The sequence below is a fragment of the Colossoma macropomum genome, unplaced genomic scaffold (assembly GCF_904425465.1).
Source record: "Colossoma macropomum unplaced genomic scaffold, Colossoma_macropomum, whole genome shotgun sequence".
NCBI classification, from domain to species: domain Eukaryota; kingdom Metazoa; phylum Chordata; class Actinopteri; order Characiformes; family Serrasalmidae; genus Colossoma; species Colossoma macropomum.
Window position 1 is genome coordinate 30095197 of NW_023494790.1, and position 19177 is coordinate 30114373.

The 19177-nt window shown below is 37.8% G+C and overlaps 2 protein-coding genes and 3 non-coding genes across 5 annotated transcripts; 3 read left to right on the forward strand and 2 right to left on the reverse strand.

Moving 5' to 3' along the window:
- The first annotated feature begins 90 nt into the window (after positions 1-90).
- trnal-aag lies at positions 91-172 on the forward strand. Its single transcript has one exon. It is a non-coding gene; the product is annotated as a tRNA-Leu (tRNA).
- A 2814-nt stretch (positions 173-2986) lies between these two features.
- On the forward strand, positions 2987-3068 carry trnal-aag. Its single transcript has one exon. It is a non-coding gene; the product is annotated as a tRNA-Leu (tRNA).
- Positions 3069-5998: 2930 nt separating this feature from the next.
- On the forward strand, positions 5999-6080 carry trnal-aag. The gene has a single exon. It is a non-coding gene; the product is annotated as a tRNA-Leu (tRNA).
- A 1892-nt stretch (positions 6081-7972) lies between these two features.
- LOC118808871 (interferon-induced protein with tetratricopeptide repeats 1B-like) lies at positions 7973-12700 on the reverse strand. Its single transcript, XM_036571751.1, has 2 exons — positions 12468-12700; positions 7973-10716 (listed from the first exon to the last, which is right to left on the reverse strand). Exon 2 carries the CDS (start codon positions 10713-10715, stop codon positions 9288-9290), a length of 1428 nt encoding a protein of 475 aa, XP_036427644.1. The 5' UTR covers position 10716; positions 12468-12700; the 3' UTR covers positions 7973-9287.
- A 2076-nt stretch (positions 12701-14776) lies between these two features.
- Positions 14777-19177, reverse strand: LOC118808872 (interferon-induced protein with tetratricopeptide repeats 5-like). Its single transcript, XM_036571752.1, has 2 exons — positions 19080-19177; positions 14777-16597 (listed from the first exon to the last, which is right to left on the reverse strand). The coding sequence occupies exons 1-2, from the start codon at positions 19082-19084 to the stop codon at positions 15163-15165; spliced, it is 1440 nt and encodes a 479-aa protein (XP_036427645.1). The 5' UTR covers positions 19085-19177; the 3' UTR covers positions 14777-15162.

The following is a 19177-nucleotide window of genomic DNA, read 5'->3' on the forward strand; positions in this document are numbered from 1 at the left end:
TGCGCTTTAAAGGCGCAGTAACCAAGAATACCAGATGCCAAGATACATAATTCTGGGATACACTCGTGACCGTTGTGCTTACGTGCACGTGGTAGCGTGGCCGAGCGGTCTAAGGCGCTGGATTAAGGCTCCAGTCTCTTCGGGGGCGTGGGTTCGAATCCCACCGCTGCCAGCAAGCGTTTTGAATGCACATTAACACTGCGCTGTGTTAACAATCACAGATTATTCTAACCGGTGGTACTGTTCTAAGCAAATGAAAGAGGCATACTAGAGATCTATCTGCACCAGCCCAGCACAGACTGACAAGAAAGGGGCTTTATATATACTTCCCCTGTTTATGTGAAGAGCTTTATTCCATGTATATCAATTTGTACCAATTTGGAATACAATGTTTTTTTAAAAGAATAACACGATGTTATTTGAAAACATATTTTTATTCCTGTAATAAATGTGGTAATAATCAAAATATAGCATTGACATTTCTTGTATGTGTAAAGACATTTTCCACAACATATATCATGAAAAAAAGACAATTTTCAAAGTGGCCTACAACACGTTTTGCAACAAAACCCTTGTTTAGAAGTGACTAAACAACTTCTCTGGTCTTCCTTCTCTTTCCATCCACTTTTGGATTGACACAACAGTTTACATGCATACATACACACATACATACACACATACACACACATACATGAATAAATGGTTATGCTTGACAATTTTACTGTTTAGAAACTCCTCTTTAATCCTGATATCAGAGAAATATTTTGACTTTATTTTAAAGCCACAGTCAGTAATGATTTTGCATTTCCTCACAAATGGATTTTGTATGGATTTTGTAGGGGGATGCCAAATGTTTTTCAGGGATGCAAAATGTTTGCAAAGGATCACAAAACTGTTGCAAGCGGATTCAATGTTGTTGGAATGTTTTGCACAATGGCACATTAGAGTACTTCAGTGCATCGAGTCATAACAGGTAAGACGTAAATAGACCATAAAGGTGTTTCATGCTCGCTGTGGCAATATGCTTTAACCTAGGATGATTACGTTTAGGTGTTTAAAATTGCTGTGTTGTTTTTCCTTGTCGTCACGCATTAGTTGTGTTTTTTTGTTTGTTGTTTTATGTCATCTTCATTTGGGTCTGCCCACTGTTTGTACACCTTTAACTTTGTAGGTTTAACATTGCACATCCCAGCTGTCGGATTTAACTTTTGTCATCTTCTCTGTGTAGAAGTTCTGTCTGTGGTGGGCAGAAGGTGCTGCAGTGTTGTGTTTGTGTGTGTGTGTGTGTGTGTTTGAAGTGCGGGCTGGTCTGCCTCATACAATGGTAGAGATACCATCAATTTGCTTGCATCTGCGATGCTAATGATTTCCACTAACTAATTTATTCTTCAATGTTTTAATTTTTAAATGTACAGTTGTGTGAAAGGAGATTTTGTAATAAATTAGGAAATTAAATAAAGCTCAGATCCCGAGCTTAAATGCCTGCATACACTTATTCCAGTTGTCCATTTAGCAGTAAGAGTTAAACTTAAAATACACAAAAATAAGGACCAAAAAGAAAAAAACAGATATACTAATATCAAATTAAGGTATTTAACTGCTAAACATGTTGTTGCTTCTGACCCAAACTGGATCAAGAGAAGTGTGATCATCCTTTAATTTTCTCTGCCTCAGTCAATTTCCTGTCACCTGTGATACCATGAATTTCATGTAAAAATAGATTTAGTAAGTTGCATATTTTTCAACTACTTCGTTATCTTGCACTGCTAAAATGTGGTTGCTGAGATGGCAGCCATTTTGAAATGGCAGAACTCCTTTAGTGAATGACACTCCCCAACAAATGATAAATCATTGGAAAGGTCAGGATGTCCTCTACATGGCACACCAGAATACGAGCAGAATATTCCCCTTAGCAATAATTGTGTTTTCGGAACGATAAGGTGAGGGAGATTTTTTGATAATGTGAAAGATTTTTCAAGTAAAAAACTGCAACAATTTTAATCATAATTAATCATTTTATGCTGTATGACTCACTTTGAGCAGCTCTCCCTGTGTGTGTGTGCCTGTGTGACCCTGACTATGTGGTGTGTGCCAAGCAGGCCTGATTATGTCAAAGGCTGAGGCCTTTGGCCATTATTGGCCAAGGAACTCTTGGCCATTGTTTAAGAGCCTTGACCTGCACACAATCACAGAGAGAGACCTAGTTTTAACCCTGGCCTGCACACACATGCAGAGAGACTTAGTTTGGAACGTAACTTTATTTTTTACCCATTTCATGTGCAAAACATATATTTTAACACTTTCTTGTTTAGTCACAGCTAGTCATGTAATTAAGGGATAATCAATAGATTCTAACTTATTTTGTTCTCTCTTGATAGATAAAAAAAAATTGAAAGAGGGATATGTTAATTGACGTGATGTAATCAAGAACATAGCCCTTATAGATAATGACTCAAGGCCAATGATTATTATTTTATGTAATGGTATTTTAATTAATTAAATTGAACCGAAATGGCTAATGAAGGATGACGTGGCACTTTTAGAGGGAAAACAAGGGTGTTTGTCACAGAAGGCCGAGGCTAACTGAAGAAACAAAATGTATGTAAAAAGTACAAGACTGTTACAGTTGTAATAGAACTCAGTGAAGTCAATGTTGCACGTGACGGTAAGACAGATCAGGTGAAATGAGGTAATGGCGGTGGGAATCCCCTCCAGAGCAGCATAAAAAGATTTGATTTTTCCTTTGATTTATTCAGTTTAATAAAAGACTGTACCTTTCTCTGCCATTCTTGGTGTTTAATTGTTTTCTATTTTGTATTAGGTAAAGTTTTATTTTTTAATTTGAAACATTCCGTTTTTTTTTCACGACAAAAGTTTGATGTTTAAGTACATTAGCATACCGCTTAAAAAAGACATCAAGCCATAACGTTAGCCGATGTCCCGTAATACTGGTGCACACTCTTGAGAGGCAAAGGTGCGTTCACGTGGTAGCGTGGCCGAGCGGTCTAAGGCGCTGGATTAAGGCTCCAGTCTCTTCGGGGGCGTGGGTTCGAATCCCACCGCTGCCAGCAAGCGTTTTGAATGCACATTAACACTGCGCTGTGTTAACAATCACAGCTGATTCTAACCGGTGGTACAGTTCTAAGCAAATGAAAGAGGCATACTAGAGATCTATCTGCACCAGCCCAGCACAGACTGACAAGAAAGGGGCTTTATATATACTTCCCCTGTTTATGTGAAGAGCTTTATTCCATGTATATCAGTTGGTACCAATTTGGAATACAATGTTTTTTTAAAAGAATAACACGATGTTATTTGAAAACATATTTTTATTCCTGTAATAAATGTGGTAATAATCAAAATATAGCATTGATATTTCTTGTATGTGTAAAGACATTTTCCACAACATATATCATGAAAAAAAGACAATTTTAAAGTGGCCTACAACACGTTTTGCAACAAAACCCTTGTTTAGAAGTGACTAAACAACTTCTCTGGTCTTCCTTCTCTTTCCATCCACTTTTGGATTGACACAACAGTTTACATGCATACATACACACATACATACACACATACACACACATACATGAATAAATGGTTATGCTTGACAATTTTACTGTTTAGAAACTCCTCTTTAATCCTGATATCAGAGAAATATTTTGACTTTATTTTAAAGCCACAGTCAGTAATGATTTTGCACTTCTTCACAAATGGATTTTGTATGGATTTTGTAGGGGGATGCCAAATGTTTTTCAGGGATGCAAAATGTTTGCAAAGGATCACAAAACTGTTGCAAGGGGATTCAATGTTGTTGGAATGTTTTGCACAATGGCACATTAGAGTACTTCAGTGCATCAAGTCATAACAGGTAAGACGTAAATAGACCATAAAGGTGTTTCATGCTCGCTGTGGCAATATGCTTTAACCTAGGATGATTACGTTTAGGTGTTTAAAATTGCTGTGTTGTTTTTCCTTGTCGTCACGCATTAGTTGTGTTTTTTTGTTTGTTGTTTTATGTCATCTTCATTTGGGTCTGCCCACTGTTTGTACACCTTTAACTTTGTAGGTTTAACATTGCACATCCCAGCTGTCGGATTTTAACTTAGTTGTGTCATCTTCTCTGTGTAGAAGTTCTGTCTGTGGTGGGCAAAAGGTGCTGCAGTGTTGGGTGTGTTTGTGTGAATCTGGTTTTCTGATTGGTTGCTATTGTTTTGTGTCAGGCTGTAAGTGTTGGAATATGAAGAGTGATGACTGCTGCGATATTAGGAGTAGCATACAGCCTGAGGTAAAGACATTGTAGGACATTAGCAGAGTGTGTGTGTGTGTGTGTGTGTGTGTGTGTGTGTGTGTGTGTGGAGTGCGGGCTGGTCTGCCTCATACAATGGTAGAGATACCATCAATTTGCTTGCATTTGTGGATGCTGCGATGACAGTGGTTTTCAGAAGTGTTCCTGAGCCCATGGGGTGAGTTCCATAATTAATTTATTCTTCAATGTTTTCATTTTTAACTGTACAGTTGTGTGAAAGGAGATTTTGTAATAAATTAGGAAATTAAATGAAGCTCAGATCCCGAGCTTAAATGCCTGCATACACTTATTCTAGTCGTCCATTTAGCAGTAAGAGCAAAACTTAAAATACACAAAAATAGGATCAAAAAGAAAAAAACAGATATACTAATATCAAATTAAGGTATTTAACTGCTAAACATGTTGTTGCTTCTGACCCAAACTGGATCAAGAGAAGTGTGATCATCCTTTAATTTTCTCTGCCTCAGTCAATTTCCTGTCACCTGTGATACCATGAATTTCATGTAAAAATAGATTTAGTAAGTTGCATATTTTTCAACTACTTCGTTATCTTGCACTGCTAAAATGTGGTTGCTGAGATGGCAGCCATTTTGAAATGGCAGAACTCCTTTAGCGAATGACACTCCCCAACAAATGATAAATCATTGGAAAGGCCAGGATATGAATGTGAATGTGAAAGGTTTTTCAAGTAAAAAACTGCAACAATTTTAATCATAATTAATCATTTTATGCTGTATGACTCACTTTGAGCAGCTCTCCCTGTGTGTGTGTGCCTGTGTGACCCTGACTATGTGGTGTGTGCCAAGCAGGCCTGATTATGTCAAAGGCTGAAGCCTTTGGCCATTATTGGCCAAGGAACTCTTGGCCATTGTTTAAGAGCCTTGACCTGCACACAATCACAGAGAGAGACCTAGTTTTAACCCTGGCCTGCACACACATGCAGAGAGACTTAGTTTGGAACATAACTTTATTTTTTACCCATTTCATGTGCAAAACATATATTTTAACACTTTCTTGTTTAGTCACAGCTAGTCATGTAATTAAGGGATAATCAATAGATTCTAACTTATTTTGTTCTCTCTTGATAGATAAAAAAATTGAAAGAGGGATATGTTAATTGATGTGATGTAATCAAGAACATAGCCCTTATAGATAATGACTCAAGGCCAATGATTATTATTTTATGTAATGGTATTTTAATTAATTAAATTGAACCGAAATGGCTAATGAAGGATGACGTGGCACTTTTAGAGGGAAAACAAGAGTGTTTGTCACAGAAGGCCGAGGCTAACTGAAGAAACAAAATATATGTAAAAAGTACAAGATTGTTACAGTTGTAATAAAACTCAGTGAAGTCAATGTTGCACGTGACGGTAAGACAGATCAGGTGAAATGAGGTAATAGCGGTAATCCCCTCCAGAGCAGCATAAAAAGGTTTGATTTTTCCTTTGATTTATTCAGTTTAATAAAAGACTGTACCTTTCTCTGCCATTCTTGGTGTTTAATTGTTTTCTATTTTGTATTAGGTGAAGTTTTATTTTTGAATTAGAAACATTCCGTTTTTTTTTTCACGACAAAAGTTTGATGTTTAAGTACATTAGCATACCGCTTAAAAAAGACATCAAGCCATAACGTTAGCCGATGTCCCGTAATTCTGGTGCACACCCTTGAGAGGCAAAGGTGCGCTCACGTGGTAGCGTGGCCGAGCGGTCTAAGGCGCTGGATTAAGGCTCCAGTCTCTTCGGGGGCGTGGGTTCGAATCCCACCGCTGCCAGCAAGCTTTTCTTTGTCATGCAGTGTTGATTCTAAACTGTTAAAAAGCAACAATGCATAGCTGGCGTTTGCATTTTCAGATCACTGATCACCCCAAAATAGGTTTTACTGTTGCTCTATCCCAGCTCCTAACCAAGTAATCAATAACACTGAATACCTGATCTGTGCTGGAAGTTGGAAAGACCATAATCTGGATTTTTGTAGGGGTTCCTGTGGACTGAGGTGGGAAACACTGCACTACATCGTTGTCTAAACCACTGGGCAACATTTCAGATGAGGTCTTTATTACTTGCCGGAAGTGTTATTGTGTTTGGAATGAACTTAGCAGAAAGGTAGATCTCCAGGAGGAGGGCTGGTGATGACTCCATACAAACCTGAAGTGAAGGACAATTTTCACGCTCAGACTCAGTTCAAAACTGTTTTGGGACCTGTATGTAAGCATCTAAGAAAAATGTGTAAACATGTAAGCATGTAAGCATAGGTAACATAAGCAATGGCAAAAAATAACATACATACATACATACATACATACAAACCGCTTATCCTTCTGGGTCGCGGAGGGGTGCTGGAGCCTATCCCAGCTGTCACTGAGCGGAAGGCAGGATACACCCTGGACAGGTTGCCAGTCCACCGCAGGGCGCAAAAATAACACTGCTTTTGAAATGTATAAAGTTGTCTTTGACAGGTAAACATTTTTTCTTTAATTTTTTAGGGCACTTTGAAAGAGAAATGTGTTTTGCAGAATGCAGTTCCATGATAGTGTTTTGTATATCCCAATTAAAGAAAAGCAGCATGGAACTGCCTGAAGAACCTTACTCATACTGATAAGTTTCATTTTTGTGTCATTCTGTACATCCTCTCATGGGTTCTCTTACCATTCCTTGGCTGATGTCACTGAACTAATTCTTTCCTTCTCACCTTCAGTCAAGTCAAGTCAGTCAGCTTTATAGTCAATACTACAATATGTACAGGACATACAGAGTATTTAAATTGCATTATTCTCAGACCCCATGGTGTAGCAATAACATTAAATAGACAGTAAACAGGAAATGTGTGAATTAAATAGACACTAAATAAACACTAAACACCAATTGTAAAAATAAACACTAATTGTAGAAAAATAGAATAATAAATAATAATAATAATAATAATAATAATAATAATAATATAAACAAAAAAATAATATAGATATAAGAAGGTCCCTGAATTTAACAATAAAGTGACATAAGGCACATACAGATTAAGGTCTGTGGGTATAAATAGTGCAATTATAAACAGTAGTGCAATTAGAATGAGCTTATGGAGCAGTTAAAGTGACACTTAGACACTTAGGTTTCCAGTTGTATCTCAGTATGTCTGGCTGACATCTCTTTATAGATAGCAGCCCATCTGAAGCTGAATCCCATCAAGAGTTGCTATACACTACTGGAAATACAGGTCCTTAGTCATTCCGTCTGAAGATGCATGAAGTCTTGGTGTGATTCTGCATGACCAGTTATCAATTTTGGCTAATATTGATGCAGTCATGCATGTTCTCCTGTACAACATCCAGAGGATGTGATCCTTTCACTCCACAGAGGCCACTTAGGTGCTAGTTCAGTCTCTTGTCATCTCAAGGCTTGACTTCTTCAACTCGCTCTTGGCTGATTTCCTATGAGGGCCAGCAACGTATCCTGAATGTAGCAGCATGGCTTGTCTTCAATCTTCCTAAGTTTATGTAACTTCAGCGCTGCGTTGCCTTAACTGACTTCTTGTTGTTGCCTGCACTAGATTTAAAGCCCTGATGATTGCCTACAAAGCCAAAAATGAACCAGTCCCTTCCTATCTGATGGCAAAATAGTAGAGGAACAAATTCCCAAAAAGGCCTTAAGTTTTTAAGATACCCCTGTCTGACGAAGAACAAAACACAAGCAGGTTTTAATATAACTTTGATATCTCTAGTCTGTGAAACGGATGTTTGTGTAAAAAATTTTTTACTGCAAAATATGCGTAATTCTTTAATGTACATTATGTTGGCCTGTCATATTTTGTATTTGTTATTTATTTATTACTATTTATTATCACAGAATATATTAAATTATTAAGAGGTGTTGTTTTACTCTTTTGTCTGCATTTAACCTATGTTTTGTGTTAAACATTTCAACCAACAGACCCTTATGGTATTTTTGTGGGTCAGTGTAGGTTGGTTCTGAGAAGGAATTAAGGACTGTTAATGTGTGAAGATGAGGTGTATAATCCAAAAAACTGTTGTTATGATCAGAAAACAATGTCTAGTACAAAATACTAATGTCTTGCTGTTTGGCATCATTATTATATTAACGGCACAGAAGTAGGCATTACAGTTTTGACATAGAACTTTAAAGTCAATTTCTGCCTATGGCACACATATGTTTAAGAGTATTTAGATGACTGGACAAAGATATTGGTGTCATCTTTTATTTAGGACATAGAGTATATCTTTGTGCACAGCCAGTCTAAAGTTGACCACATTCTTAATTTTAAGTTTCCCAAAATATAAGGGATAATGTACACACACACCCTTTAAGCCAGGTTTACATCCCAATAATAACGAATTACACAATTTTTGCAGTAAAATAATTTATATTTATTATTATACAACAACCCATTTCACAAATTAGAGATATCAAAGTTACATAAAATCATGCTTGTGCTTTGTTCTACCTCAGGTGGGGGTTTGTCAACTTTTAGGGATCTTTGTTCCTCTACTAAAATAGTCTAAACTAAATCTGAACCTCAAGCCCTTTGAGCTTCAAGTATGGCTTAGCTTGACCAGCTATATAAAAGACAACCATCAACACTCTTCTCTGTCCTGACACCCAGATGGTGGATCGAACCCCCCTGACTGTCTGAACAGTCCTTCACCATTTTCTAAAGCTGATTCCTGCATGGTAGTTCAGTAGCAGAGCTGTGATATCAAAACAGGCTTTGAGTTCTAATCTGAAATAAATGTTTATTTCAGAGAGCAGGAAATATATATTTTATATATTTTAAAAATATAGTGCAGAATAAACGTACATAGTAATATATAAAACAACTGCACTTTTAGCGGCGCCTTTATTACAGAGTCAAACTGTATTCAACATGCATTTCAAAGATTTCTTTGGACTGAAAAATTCTAAAGAAATGCTGTTGTTCATTGTTGATCATCATCATGTGACTATTTGGATATGTGAGGTGCCAAGTTCTGTTATTCTAAAGAAAGTCTAAGATGAAACAGATTTTGAAGGTACTCTTCATTGTCTTCATAGCTTAAAGCTTTCTCATAGCACTCTATGGCCTTGCCTTTCTCTCCCTTTTCCTTATGGATAAATCCCAGTATTCCAAAGGCTTCCTTTGGATTTCTGCAGATTTTTCTCTCAGCAATGCTTTTCAGACTTCCAGCACTTCTCTTTCCTTCAGATGTATCTGGACCCATCTTCAGACATTCCATGTAGTGTTTGATGGCCAGAGACTCACATTTCTTCCTGTGCTGCTGGAATTGTGCATAATGAAAATGAACTACCTGAGAACCATATTTTTTTTCTTCAGCTGTCTGGAATGTAGTCTGAAACTGCTCCTCTGCCTTGGAGATATGTTGGTTCTCTCCATATTGCAGAGCCAGCTCACTCATAGCAAAAATGAAGGAGGACTTCATTGTGGTGGCCATCTCTAAATGGTAGATGCACTGATTACGAAGCCGCTGAATTTCAGCACTCTTGCTGCGTTGGCTTCGTGTTTGAAATAGATGGGTTTTCTTTCTGTTGTAGCAGAGTGCTAGCTGATGATGTATGAAGCTTGAGTTGGGCACCCTTTCCAGTGCCCTCTTCAACAAAGCGATGGCCCTATCCACAGAGCCTTTGTTCCGGAAAAACTTCCCAACATATCGAATGACATGTGGATCCTCTGGAGAGTTCTCTAATGCTTTCTCTACTAGGCTCTCAGCCTCATCGTACTTCTTGTAAGTGGCCAGTTTCAGAGCCAGTAGAACTTTAAGAACATCATCGTCTGGCTTAGTTTCAATGGCTCGTCTCAGCTGCTTAATTGTGGGTGAATCTGTTGGATTGGAGGGCTCAGTTTCTGTGCGATACAGAACGATGGCATAACCGGCATTCCATTCACCCTCATTTGGCTCCAACTCCAAGGCCTTCCTGAAGCACTCTGTAGCTGTTTCATAGTTCTCTCGAGAGAATTTGAACAGAGCCCAGGCCTTTTCACCAAGCACTTCATGATGGAGAGCAGAAGCGGGTTCTGCTGGGAATCTCTCAGCAATGTCTCTGAGCTTCTCCAGGTAGCTTTCACATTCAGCATAACATTTCATGTGGTACTGTAGCCAGGCCAGATTTCCATAGGTGACTATGAGCCACTTGTCACAGTCATTCTCACGGTACTCTTTTGTGAGCTCCACAGATTTCTGTAAGTTGCTGAGAGCTTCTGTAGGAAACCCTAGGAGGTACTTCACGAATGCTAATGAGTTGTATGTTTGTGCAACTCCTGCTTTCCCACCAAGATTTATCTTGACATTCTCTTCCAGTCTGTTTAGGAGATCAGTGATATCTGTATCCTGTTTTTTCAGCTCCCAAGTGAAATGACACTCCAGCTGCTGCAGTTCAGTTTCTAGATGTTTAGCCTGAGTCATGCTGTAAAACAGCAGGATAGTAATGTATGTTAACTGTGGAAATCACTGGCTGAACACATAAATTATAACCCTTTATACTGTGGTCTGCTTACAGGTATATACAAGGATATGAAGTCATCCAATAGAACACATTGTGGCACTTTTAGTGGGGAGATTATGAACTGTATTATGAACGTTATGGAACATTATTATATAAATAAATAAGTAAATCAATTATTAATGTAAACATTATTTAATTCAAGGATTCATTAAATTATTTAATTTTGAAATAGAATCTTAAATAATTAAATGCAATTTTAAGCAATATTTAATTGTTACGTAAACATGCATTATTAATATTTTATTAATTTTGAATAAAATCTCTCAACATCATCCACTAAAGTCTGATCTATTTAGATTGATTCAGTTTATTAGTTTGATTATCACAGCTGATTGAGCTATTGAGTGCAGCACGATCACCCCTGGCCACCCCTCGGCTACGCCCCTGCCTGTATTGTACTCCCGATAGTCTGGGTTTGCACCCTTGATTCAATTTCCTCTGCTGGTTGTAAAATACATTAAACAAACTCATGAGAAACATCTCGCACATCATTAAATGGGAGGAGCTGAAACTGATGTATCATAAGAAGCCAAGTTTAGTTTGAATGGAGCCACAATGCTTTCAAAACCATAACAAAAACAACAATGTAACAACAATAATAGCAATCAATCTGAATAGGTCAGAGTTGCATCTGCACACTGACTTTAATGGATGATGTTGACAGACTTCATTATTTCGCAGTGTGGAGTAAAGTGGCAACCATAAAATTAATAAAGAAATTATTAAATAAATAAAAAGTGAAATGATTAATTAAATTATTTTAATATAACAATTAATTAAATATTAATAATGCATATTTAAATGATACAATAGATTGCATTAAATTACTAAATCTTTAATTTCAAAAACAAATAATTTACTGACATTTAATTTTCATTTTAATAATTTACTTCTTAACTTATTTATTTATATGAAAATGTCACAAAAACCCTTCCTTAGGAGGTCACTCTGGGCCTGTGTAAAATCAAGTTACATTATTTTGGGAAGTTATATTCATTCAGACAATTAGGCCTGTGATGATGATTCCACAACTAAAGTGCCATTTGAACATGGGCAAAGTGTTCTTTACTACAACCTATGTGCAAGTTTCAGTTAAATAACATAATAAACAATAAACATGAATAAAGTCCATCTACAGCACTTAGAGAACAGGATCTTTTTAATCTGTGAATGAGAGCAAATGAATAAAATAGTTACATGTTTATCAAAAAGAAGAGTCCTCTCATTCTTTTTTCTTTATTTTCATTGAAATGGTAACGGTGTCTGACAAGGTCACTTCAAAACTCTGTTACCAAAACTTATTATTATTCTTACTTGTTATTTATCAAAAGCATCATTAAATGCAAATCGTTAGAATGTCCTCATTCTAACCACTCTTTCTGTATTTACCAATTCCATGCTTGAAAACAGCCTAATAATGAAAACTGACTCATCAGCGCCATCTACAGGCGGAATATCGCCTCTGCGGCTGCGTTTAAGGTGGAACGGATAACTCCAGCCTCGTCTATGCACGACTGTACACGGTGAGATACCGCTTGAGGCAGCAAAGTAACATTTTGCTGATCATAAAATGGCAAAACTAAAATTTGTTATGTAATTCAAACATTAAAGTAATTAACAAACAAAGGTATGAAATGTAATCTATGTCGTACCTTATTAAGGTCGTCTTCCACAACCCGGATGTAAAAATAAATGGCGACAGTTCATGAGCAGGTTGGAGAGTCGAGCAGTCATCAGAGACAAAAAAAAATAAAACCCCTTTTATGACTATAACTACACGTGTGGCTGCTTTATCCCGTCCTTAGAGGAAAAGGGAAGAGTGAAGCTTCAGGAAAAGACAGGAAGCAGGAAGAAATCGGGAACCGAAAGCATTTTAAGAATGTGTCCGTCCGATTCAGACAGATTACGCCCTTCCTCACTCCCCCTAGATATGTCCACTCCACACCGACAGGATTTGAACGATTTTCTTTTTGGTGATTTAAATTCCACGAAACTCGTCTTTGCACAAATATGTTTATCCATAATTCATCAGTGTTCACTGTTTGAAAGAAACAGGAACCACTGTTATACTTAAGAAAGAGTTTTATAGGAGTGTGGGAGTGAGCAGGGATTTTTCCTTGGATTGAACCTCACTCAGAAAGCGTGTCGAATTACACATCACTGTATCTCCACTAATAATAATAGTAATGATGATGATGATGATGATGATGATGATAATAATAATAATAATAGTAATAATAATAAGAAGAAGAAGAAGAAGAAGAAGAAGCATGCAATACGTAATATTTAAAGCTACTCACTGGTTCAAAATGGCTTCACAAAAAAAGAAGAGGCCTTTTTAACCCTATATTTTCTCAAAAGGGACTATTTTCTCCTGACTATTTCCTTAACAAGGAGAGTTAAGTCTCATTAACATATCAGAAAATAATGGATTAATCATTTTTGACCATGAGGCTTTTGACTCAGACTGTATGTAATATGAGTATTTTTAGGTTTGATACGATTTTGATTTTTGATTCTGAGGTCAAGATTTGTGTGTGCATAGCTCCTCACCCTCCTCTTTACTCTGATGGGGTACACCCAAGTGTCTGGTTTTGATCATTGACAGTAAGGCTGAGCAATTTAGGAACAATGAAACGTGTTTTGGAGAAAGGTTCTAAGAAAAACTCTACGTCAGATTCATGACGTGTTCTTAAACTGCAGAACTGTTCAGAGCTTTGTGCTCTTGAGTGTGTAGATTCTGTTCTTACCTAAGAACAAATCCCAATTAAGAAAACACTGGTGAATGTCAGAATCTTCATGATAACTGTGTAAGTGGGTTTTACGAGGACATTTCTTCCTAAGAATGGTTTTTTTTCACATCTTGCGATTTTAAAATTTTACTTTTTCAAATTGCAATAAAAAGATTAAGCTTTCAGCCCTAATTGACAGTCATCACTGACAGTAAATGAGGGTCCCTTGGAAGTGACTGAGGAACGTATGAGTGATTCCGTATTAAATTTCGATACACGTTTCGAGTGTTCATTTACAGATTTTTCAACACTACACAGAAATTATTACAACTGTATAATTGCTGGTTCCAGGTCTTAAATGAACCTCACTTAAAGGCATCTGATGAGTTTGATCTCCATCATGTAATCATGTCAGTATAATACATTATCATTTATTCCCTTTTCCTTTGTGAGTATAATTGTATAATAAATTGTCCTACTATACAACAGTTAGTTCCGGCCACGCAAGCTGATTGGTTGAGTAGCGTTCTAACCGTGCTGTTATTTCGCCATAACATCACGGGTTTTTCACAAACACTGTATCACTCCGCTGAGACGTCCGACTTCGACAGCTGTAGGAGACGCTCAAGCCATTTGAACGTTTTTATTTCTTACTTTGTGCAAAACAGAAAATGGATACTTTTAAGATCACATTTGACCGACAGCCGATTTGGTCAGACTCTGAAGATGAGGCTACACTGAATACCCAAATGTCAGTTGGTCTGTGTGGAGCTGGAGAACGAACTGTCGGCTGTGCAGCGAGTGAGCGGAGCTCGTTATTCTGACGTAGCAACAAGCTGCTGGTTAAGGAACTATAATTTGGCGAAAGGAACTGCTAACATTAAAACATATTAAACGCCGCGTTCACGGCCCAGTTTATTAATTTCTTACTTTATTTGTTTAACTGTTGTATAAAAGCAATAGAACACTCGAGGTCGTGTGTTATCGTGTGTTATCGCGTTCGGCTCGTGCCTGCGACCAAATCACAGTCGTGATGTTATTTCGCACACTCCCTCTTGTGTTCTATTGCTTAATTAAGCCAGGCCCATGGGATCATTTATTTGTAATTGCTGTGTTTATAGAAGCTTAAATCTCACCAGGTTATTCAAAAGTATGTAATGTGTCTGGCTGCATGGTAGCTTAGCAATAAAAGTGATGTGATATAAAGACACTTCTCATTTGAGTTGAATCTTTATTCATTTTACTCATAAGACAGAAGTGCCCAACTTTGGTCCTGGAGGGCCAAAGTGCAGCACAATTTAAACTCTGCTGGATTCTAGACCTTGAGTAATCAATAGAAAGTGCTTTTTGAACATAAAGTGCAGAGTAAGTAAAAAAACAACTTAAGAACTTCTACTATATAACATATATGACTCAACAAGCAGTTTTCTATTTGCAGGGTGAAATTTCATTTAACATCATCAACTAATCACATGCAAAACTCAATCCAGCGTACAATTTGAGTGAGCTGAGCTATAGATAATCTGCAATGGTCCAAGGACAGTAAATATATTGTAGAGACACCATTATATTAATATAACCCCAAGAATATGTGAATAGGCATGAAGTTATAACGTTACTGTAAAGAAAGCCTAAGGTCACAAAGATTACTGAGGTACTCTTCATTGTCTTCATAGCTCAAAGCTTTTTCATAGCACTCTATGGCCTGGCGTTTCTCTCCCTTTTCCTTATGGATGAATCCCAGTATTCCAAATGCTTCTGCATCCTTTGGATTCCTGGAGATTCTTTTCTCTGCAATCCTCTTCAGATGTCCAGCACTTCTCCTCCCTTCACTTGTATCTGGACCCATCTTCAAACACTGGATGTAGTGTTTGATGGCCAGAGACTCACACCTCATACTGTACTTCTGGAATTCTGCATAACAGAAAGTAACCAGCTGGCAGGCATCATTTTGTTCTTTAGCTACCTGGAATGTAGCCTGAAACTGCTCCTCTGCCTTTGAGAAATCCCGATTCTCTCCATACTGCAGAGCCAGTTCACACATAGCCAAGATGAAGGAGGGCTTCAATGTGGTGGCCATCTCTAAATGGTAGATGCACTGATTACGAACCCGCTGAATTTCAGCACTCTTGCTGTGGTGGCTTCCTGCACGATACAAACTGATATTCTTTTTCTTGTATGAGAGCGCCAGCTGATGATGTATGAAGCTTGAGTCGTGCACCCTTTCCAGTGCCCTCTTCAACAAAGCGATGGCTCTATCCACAGAGCCTTGGTGCCTGAAAAACATCCCAACATACCGAATCACGTGTGGATGTTCTGGAGAGTTCTCTAATGCTTTCTCCACTAGGCTCTCAGCCTCGTTGTACTTCTTGTAAGTGGTCAGTCTCAGACCCAGCAGAACTTTAAGAACATCATCGTCTGGGTTCATGTCTATGGCCCGTCTCAGCTGCTTAATTGTGGGTGAATCTGTAGGATTGGAGCGCTCAATTTCTGTGCGGTACAGAGCAATGGCATAACCAGAATTCCATTCACCATTTTCTGGCTCCAGCTCCAAGGCCTTCCTGAAGCACTCTTTAGCTGTTTCATAGTACTTGCGAGAAAACTTGAGAAAGGTCCACCCCTTTTCTCCAAGCACTTCAGGATAAGGGACAGAGGTAGAATCAGGGGGGTATTTTTCTTTGATCTCCTTCAGTTGATCCAGGTAACTTTTGCACTCTTCATAATCTTTTCTATTATAGTGCAACCACGCGAGGTTTCCATAGGGAACAACAAGCAGCTTGTCACAGTCTTCTCCATGGCATTCTTTTGTTAGCTCTACAGATCTTTGAAAGTGACTTAGAGCCTCATCATGGGACCCCAGAAGATACTTCACAAATCCAATGGAGTTGTATGTGCGTGCAACTCCTGCCTTCCTTCCAAGGTCAAAGTTAATCTGGTCTTCCAGCCTGTTCAGAAGATCAGTCAGATCTGTATCCTCTTTTCTTAGAGCCCAGGTGAAATGACATTCCAGCTGGAGAAGTTTGGTTTTAAAAAATATGTCTTGAGTTGAACTAGAAGAAAAGCAATTAGGTGAGTCATACATGAACTGATAATATAGTAACATAGTCTAATATAGGGGTGTGATATGGCGATGCATTATTGTCACAATAAGCTTTTCTGAGCCCAACACAGGGATTGTGAGGGGATAGCCAGTTTTGAAGCATCTACTGACTTCCTGTTCATCTCATTATACCAAGAACAAGGCATCAAAATTCTAGAGTGCAAGAAGAGTCCACAATGAATGAAAGCGAATGAATGCTAATTATGTATATATGTTTTTATTCACTCAAACAGGAACTTGCTGTAGTTTCAGACTCTCTCACTATCGCCCTCATATGGAGTTTCTAAGGTGATGTGGTGATTATTTTTTAATACAGTTTAGCTACAGATGAACATATCGAGGTCATGAGTTAATACAATACAATAATTGAAAATAGTACAAAGACAACATATCAAATGTTGAAATGTTCAAATGTTGAAATTGTTTTTTGAAAAATATATGCCCATTTTGAATTTGATCCTAACAACACATTCCAAAGGTGGGATGGGGGCAGCGAAAGGTTGGTAAATTTGTGTAATAGTAAAAAAAAAAACACCTGGTGGTTGATTGACAACAGGTCAGTAACATGATTGGGTACAAAAAAAAAGCATCCCAGGCGTCTTTCAGAAGTAAAGATGGGGAGGGGTTCACCATTCTGTGAAAGACTGCACGAGCAAATAGTGCAACAATTCAAAAAGAACGTTTTTCAATGTAAAATAACAAAGAACTTTTGCCTGTCATCATCTGTGGTACATAATAACATTAAAAGATTCTGAGAATCTGGAGAAATCTCTGTATGCAAGGGACAAGGCTGAAAACCAGTATTTGCTAGTCATGATCTTTGGGCCCTCAGGCAGCATTAAAAACAGTGGAAATCACTGCATGGGCTCAGAAACACTTCTGAAAACCACTGTCTGTGAAAACAGTTTGTTGCTGCATCCACAAATGCAAGTTAAAACTCTAAAACACAAAGAAGAAACTGTACATAAACAGGATACAGAAATGCTGCCATCTTCTCTGGGCCTGAGACTAAGGTGAAGTGGAAAAGTGTCCTGTGGTCCAACGAATCAACATTTGATATATTTTTTTTTTTTTGGAAATCATGGACACTGTGTTCTCTGGGCTAAAGACCACTCATCTTGTTATCAGTGCACAGTTCAAAAGCCAGTATTCATGATGGTATAGGGGTGCATTAGTGCACATAGCATGGGTGACGTGCACATCTGTGAAGGCACCATTAATGCTGAATGATACATGTTTTGGCAACATGCTGCCATCCATACAACATCTTTTTCAGGGAATGCCTTGCTTATTTCAGCAAGACATTGCCAAAACACATTCTGCATATATTACAACAGCATTACTCCATATTAAAAGAGTGCAGGTGCTAAACTGACCTGCCTGCAGTCCAGACCTGTCACCCACTGAAAACATTACGACAAAGTAGACCCTGAACTGTTGAGCAGCTGAAATCCTATATCAGTCAAGAATGGGAAAACATTTCACTTTCAAAACTACAGCAGTTGGTCTCCTCAGTTCCCAAATGCTTACAGAGTGTTGTTAAAAGAAGAGGGGATGAAACACAGTGGTAAGCATGACCCCGTCCCAACTTTTTTGGAACATGTTGTTGGCATCAAATTCAAAATGGGCAGATATTTGTCAAAAAAACAATAACATTTCTCAATTTAAACATTTGATATGTTGTCTTTGTAGTATTTTCCTTTAAAAATATGGCTTACATGATTTGCATATCAATGCATTTTATTTTTTATTAACATTGAGCACAGCATCCCAACTTTTTTGGAAAATGGGGTTCGAATTATGCCATATGACCTCAATATATCAATCGGTGGCCTCAGTATCTTAATATGTGGCCAGAAGAAACTAAATACTAGGCCATGCCTTTTTAAAAATAATCACCATGTCACCTGAGGGGCTCCTTACCCTCAAACTTCTGATGCGCCAGGAAAACATTACTGAATGGGATTTCTACTTAACTAGAAATCTGCTAGAAATATTCTTGTATTGTTAGTATTTCTAAAATATAAAAGCCCTATAAAAAGACAGATTTAGACCAGATGTATAGAGCTTGTAAAAAACAACCAGTCGTGTCACATCGTCAATTTAAAGCTGCGTAGTAACAAGGAGCTGATTGGACGTTAGCCCGTCTTATTTATCTTTTAATGTGTTTCCTCCTGTTCCTTACGCTCAATAAAAATAAAAGTAACTGTATTCAGTTTTTGGCTTTTTAAAATTATTAATAGTTTTTTTTTTCTTTTAATTAAGCATTACTATCTAAATTAGCTGTTCTAACTCGCTGTACTGTCTAAATTAGCTGTTCTAATTAGCAAAGCTCAGAAAAAACCATGTGACCCGTAGGCTATTGTGTATGGTGATAAAACAGCAGTATACTTTGCCATATCGCACACGCTTAGACAGATATAGACACTTACCTCATGATGATCAGCCCTCGGTCTTTATCTCAGTGTGCAGTGAGCTCTTGTTGGTTTTGCTGCTCTATGAAGTCTCCGCCCCTGGAGCCACAGCGAAG

Coding starts and splice junctions, on each gene's coding strand:
- LOC118808871 (XM_036571751.1), bottom strand. CDS start 10,715: ATGACTCAGGCTAAACATCTAGAAACTGAACTGCAGCAGCTGGAGTGT.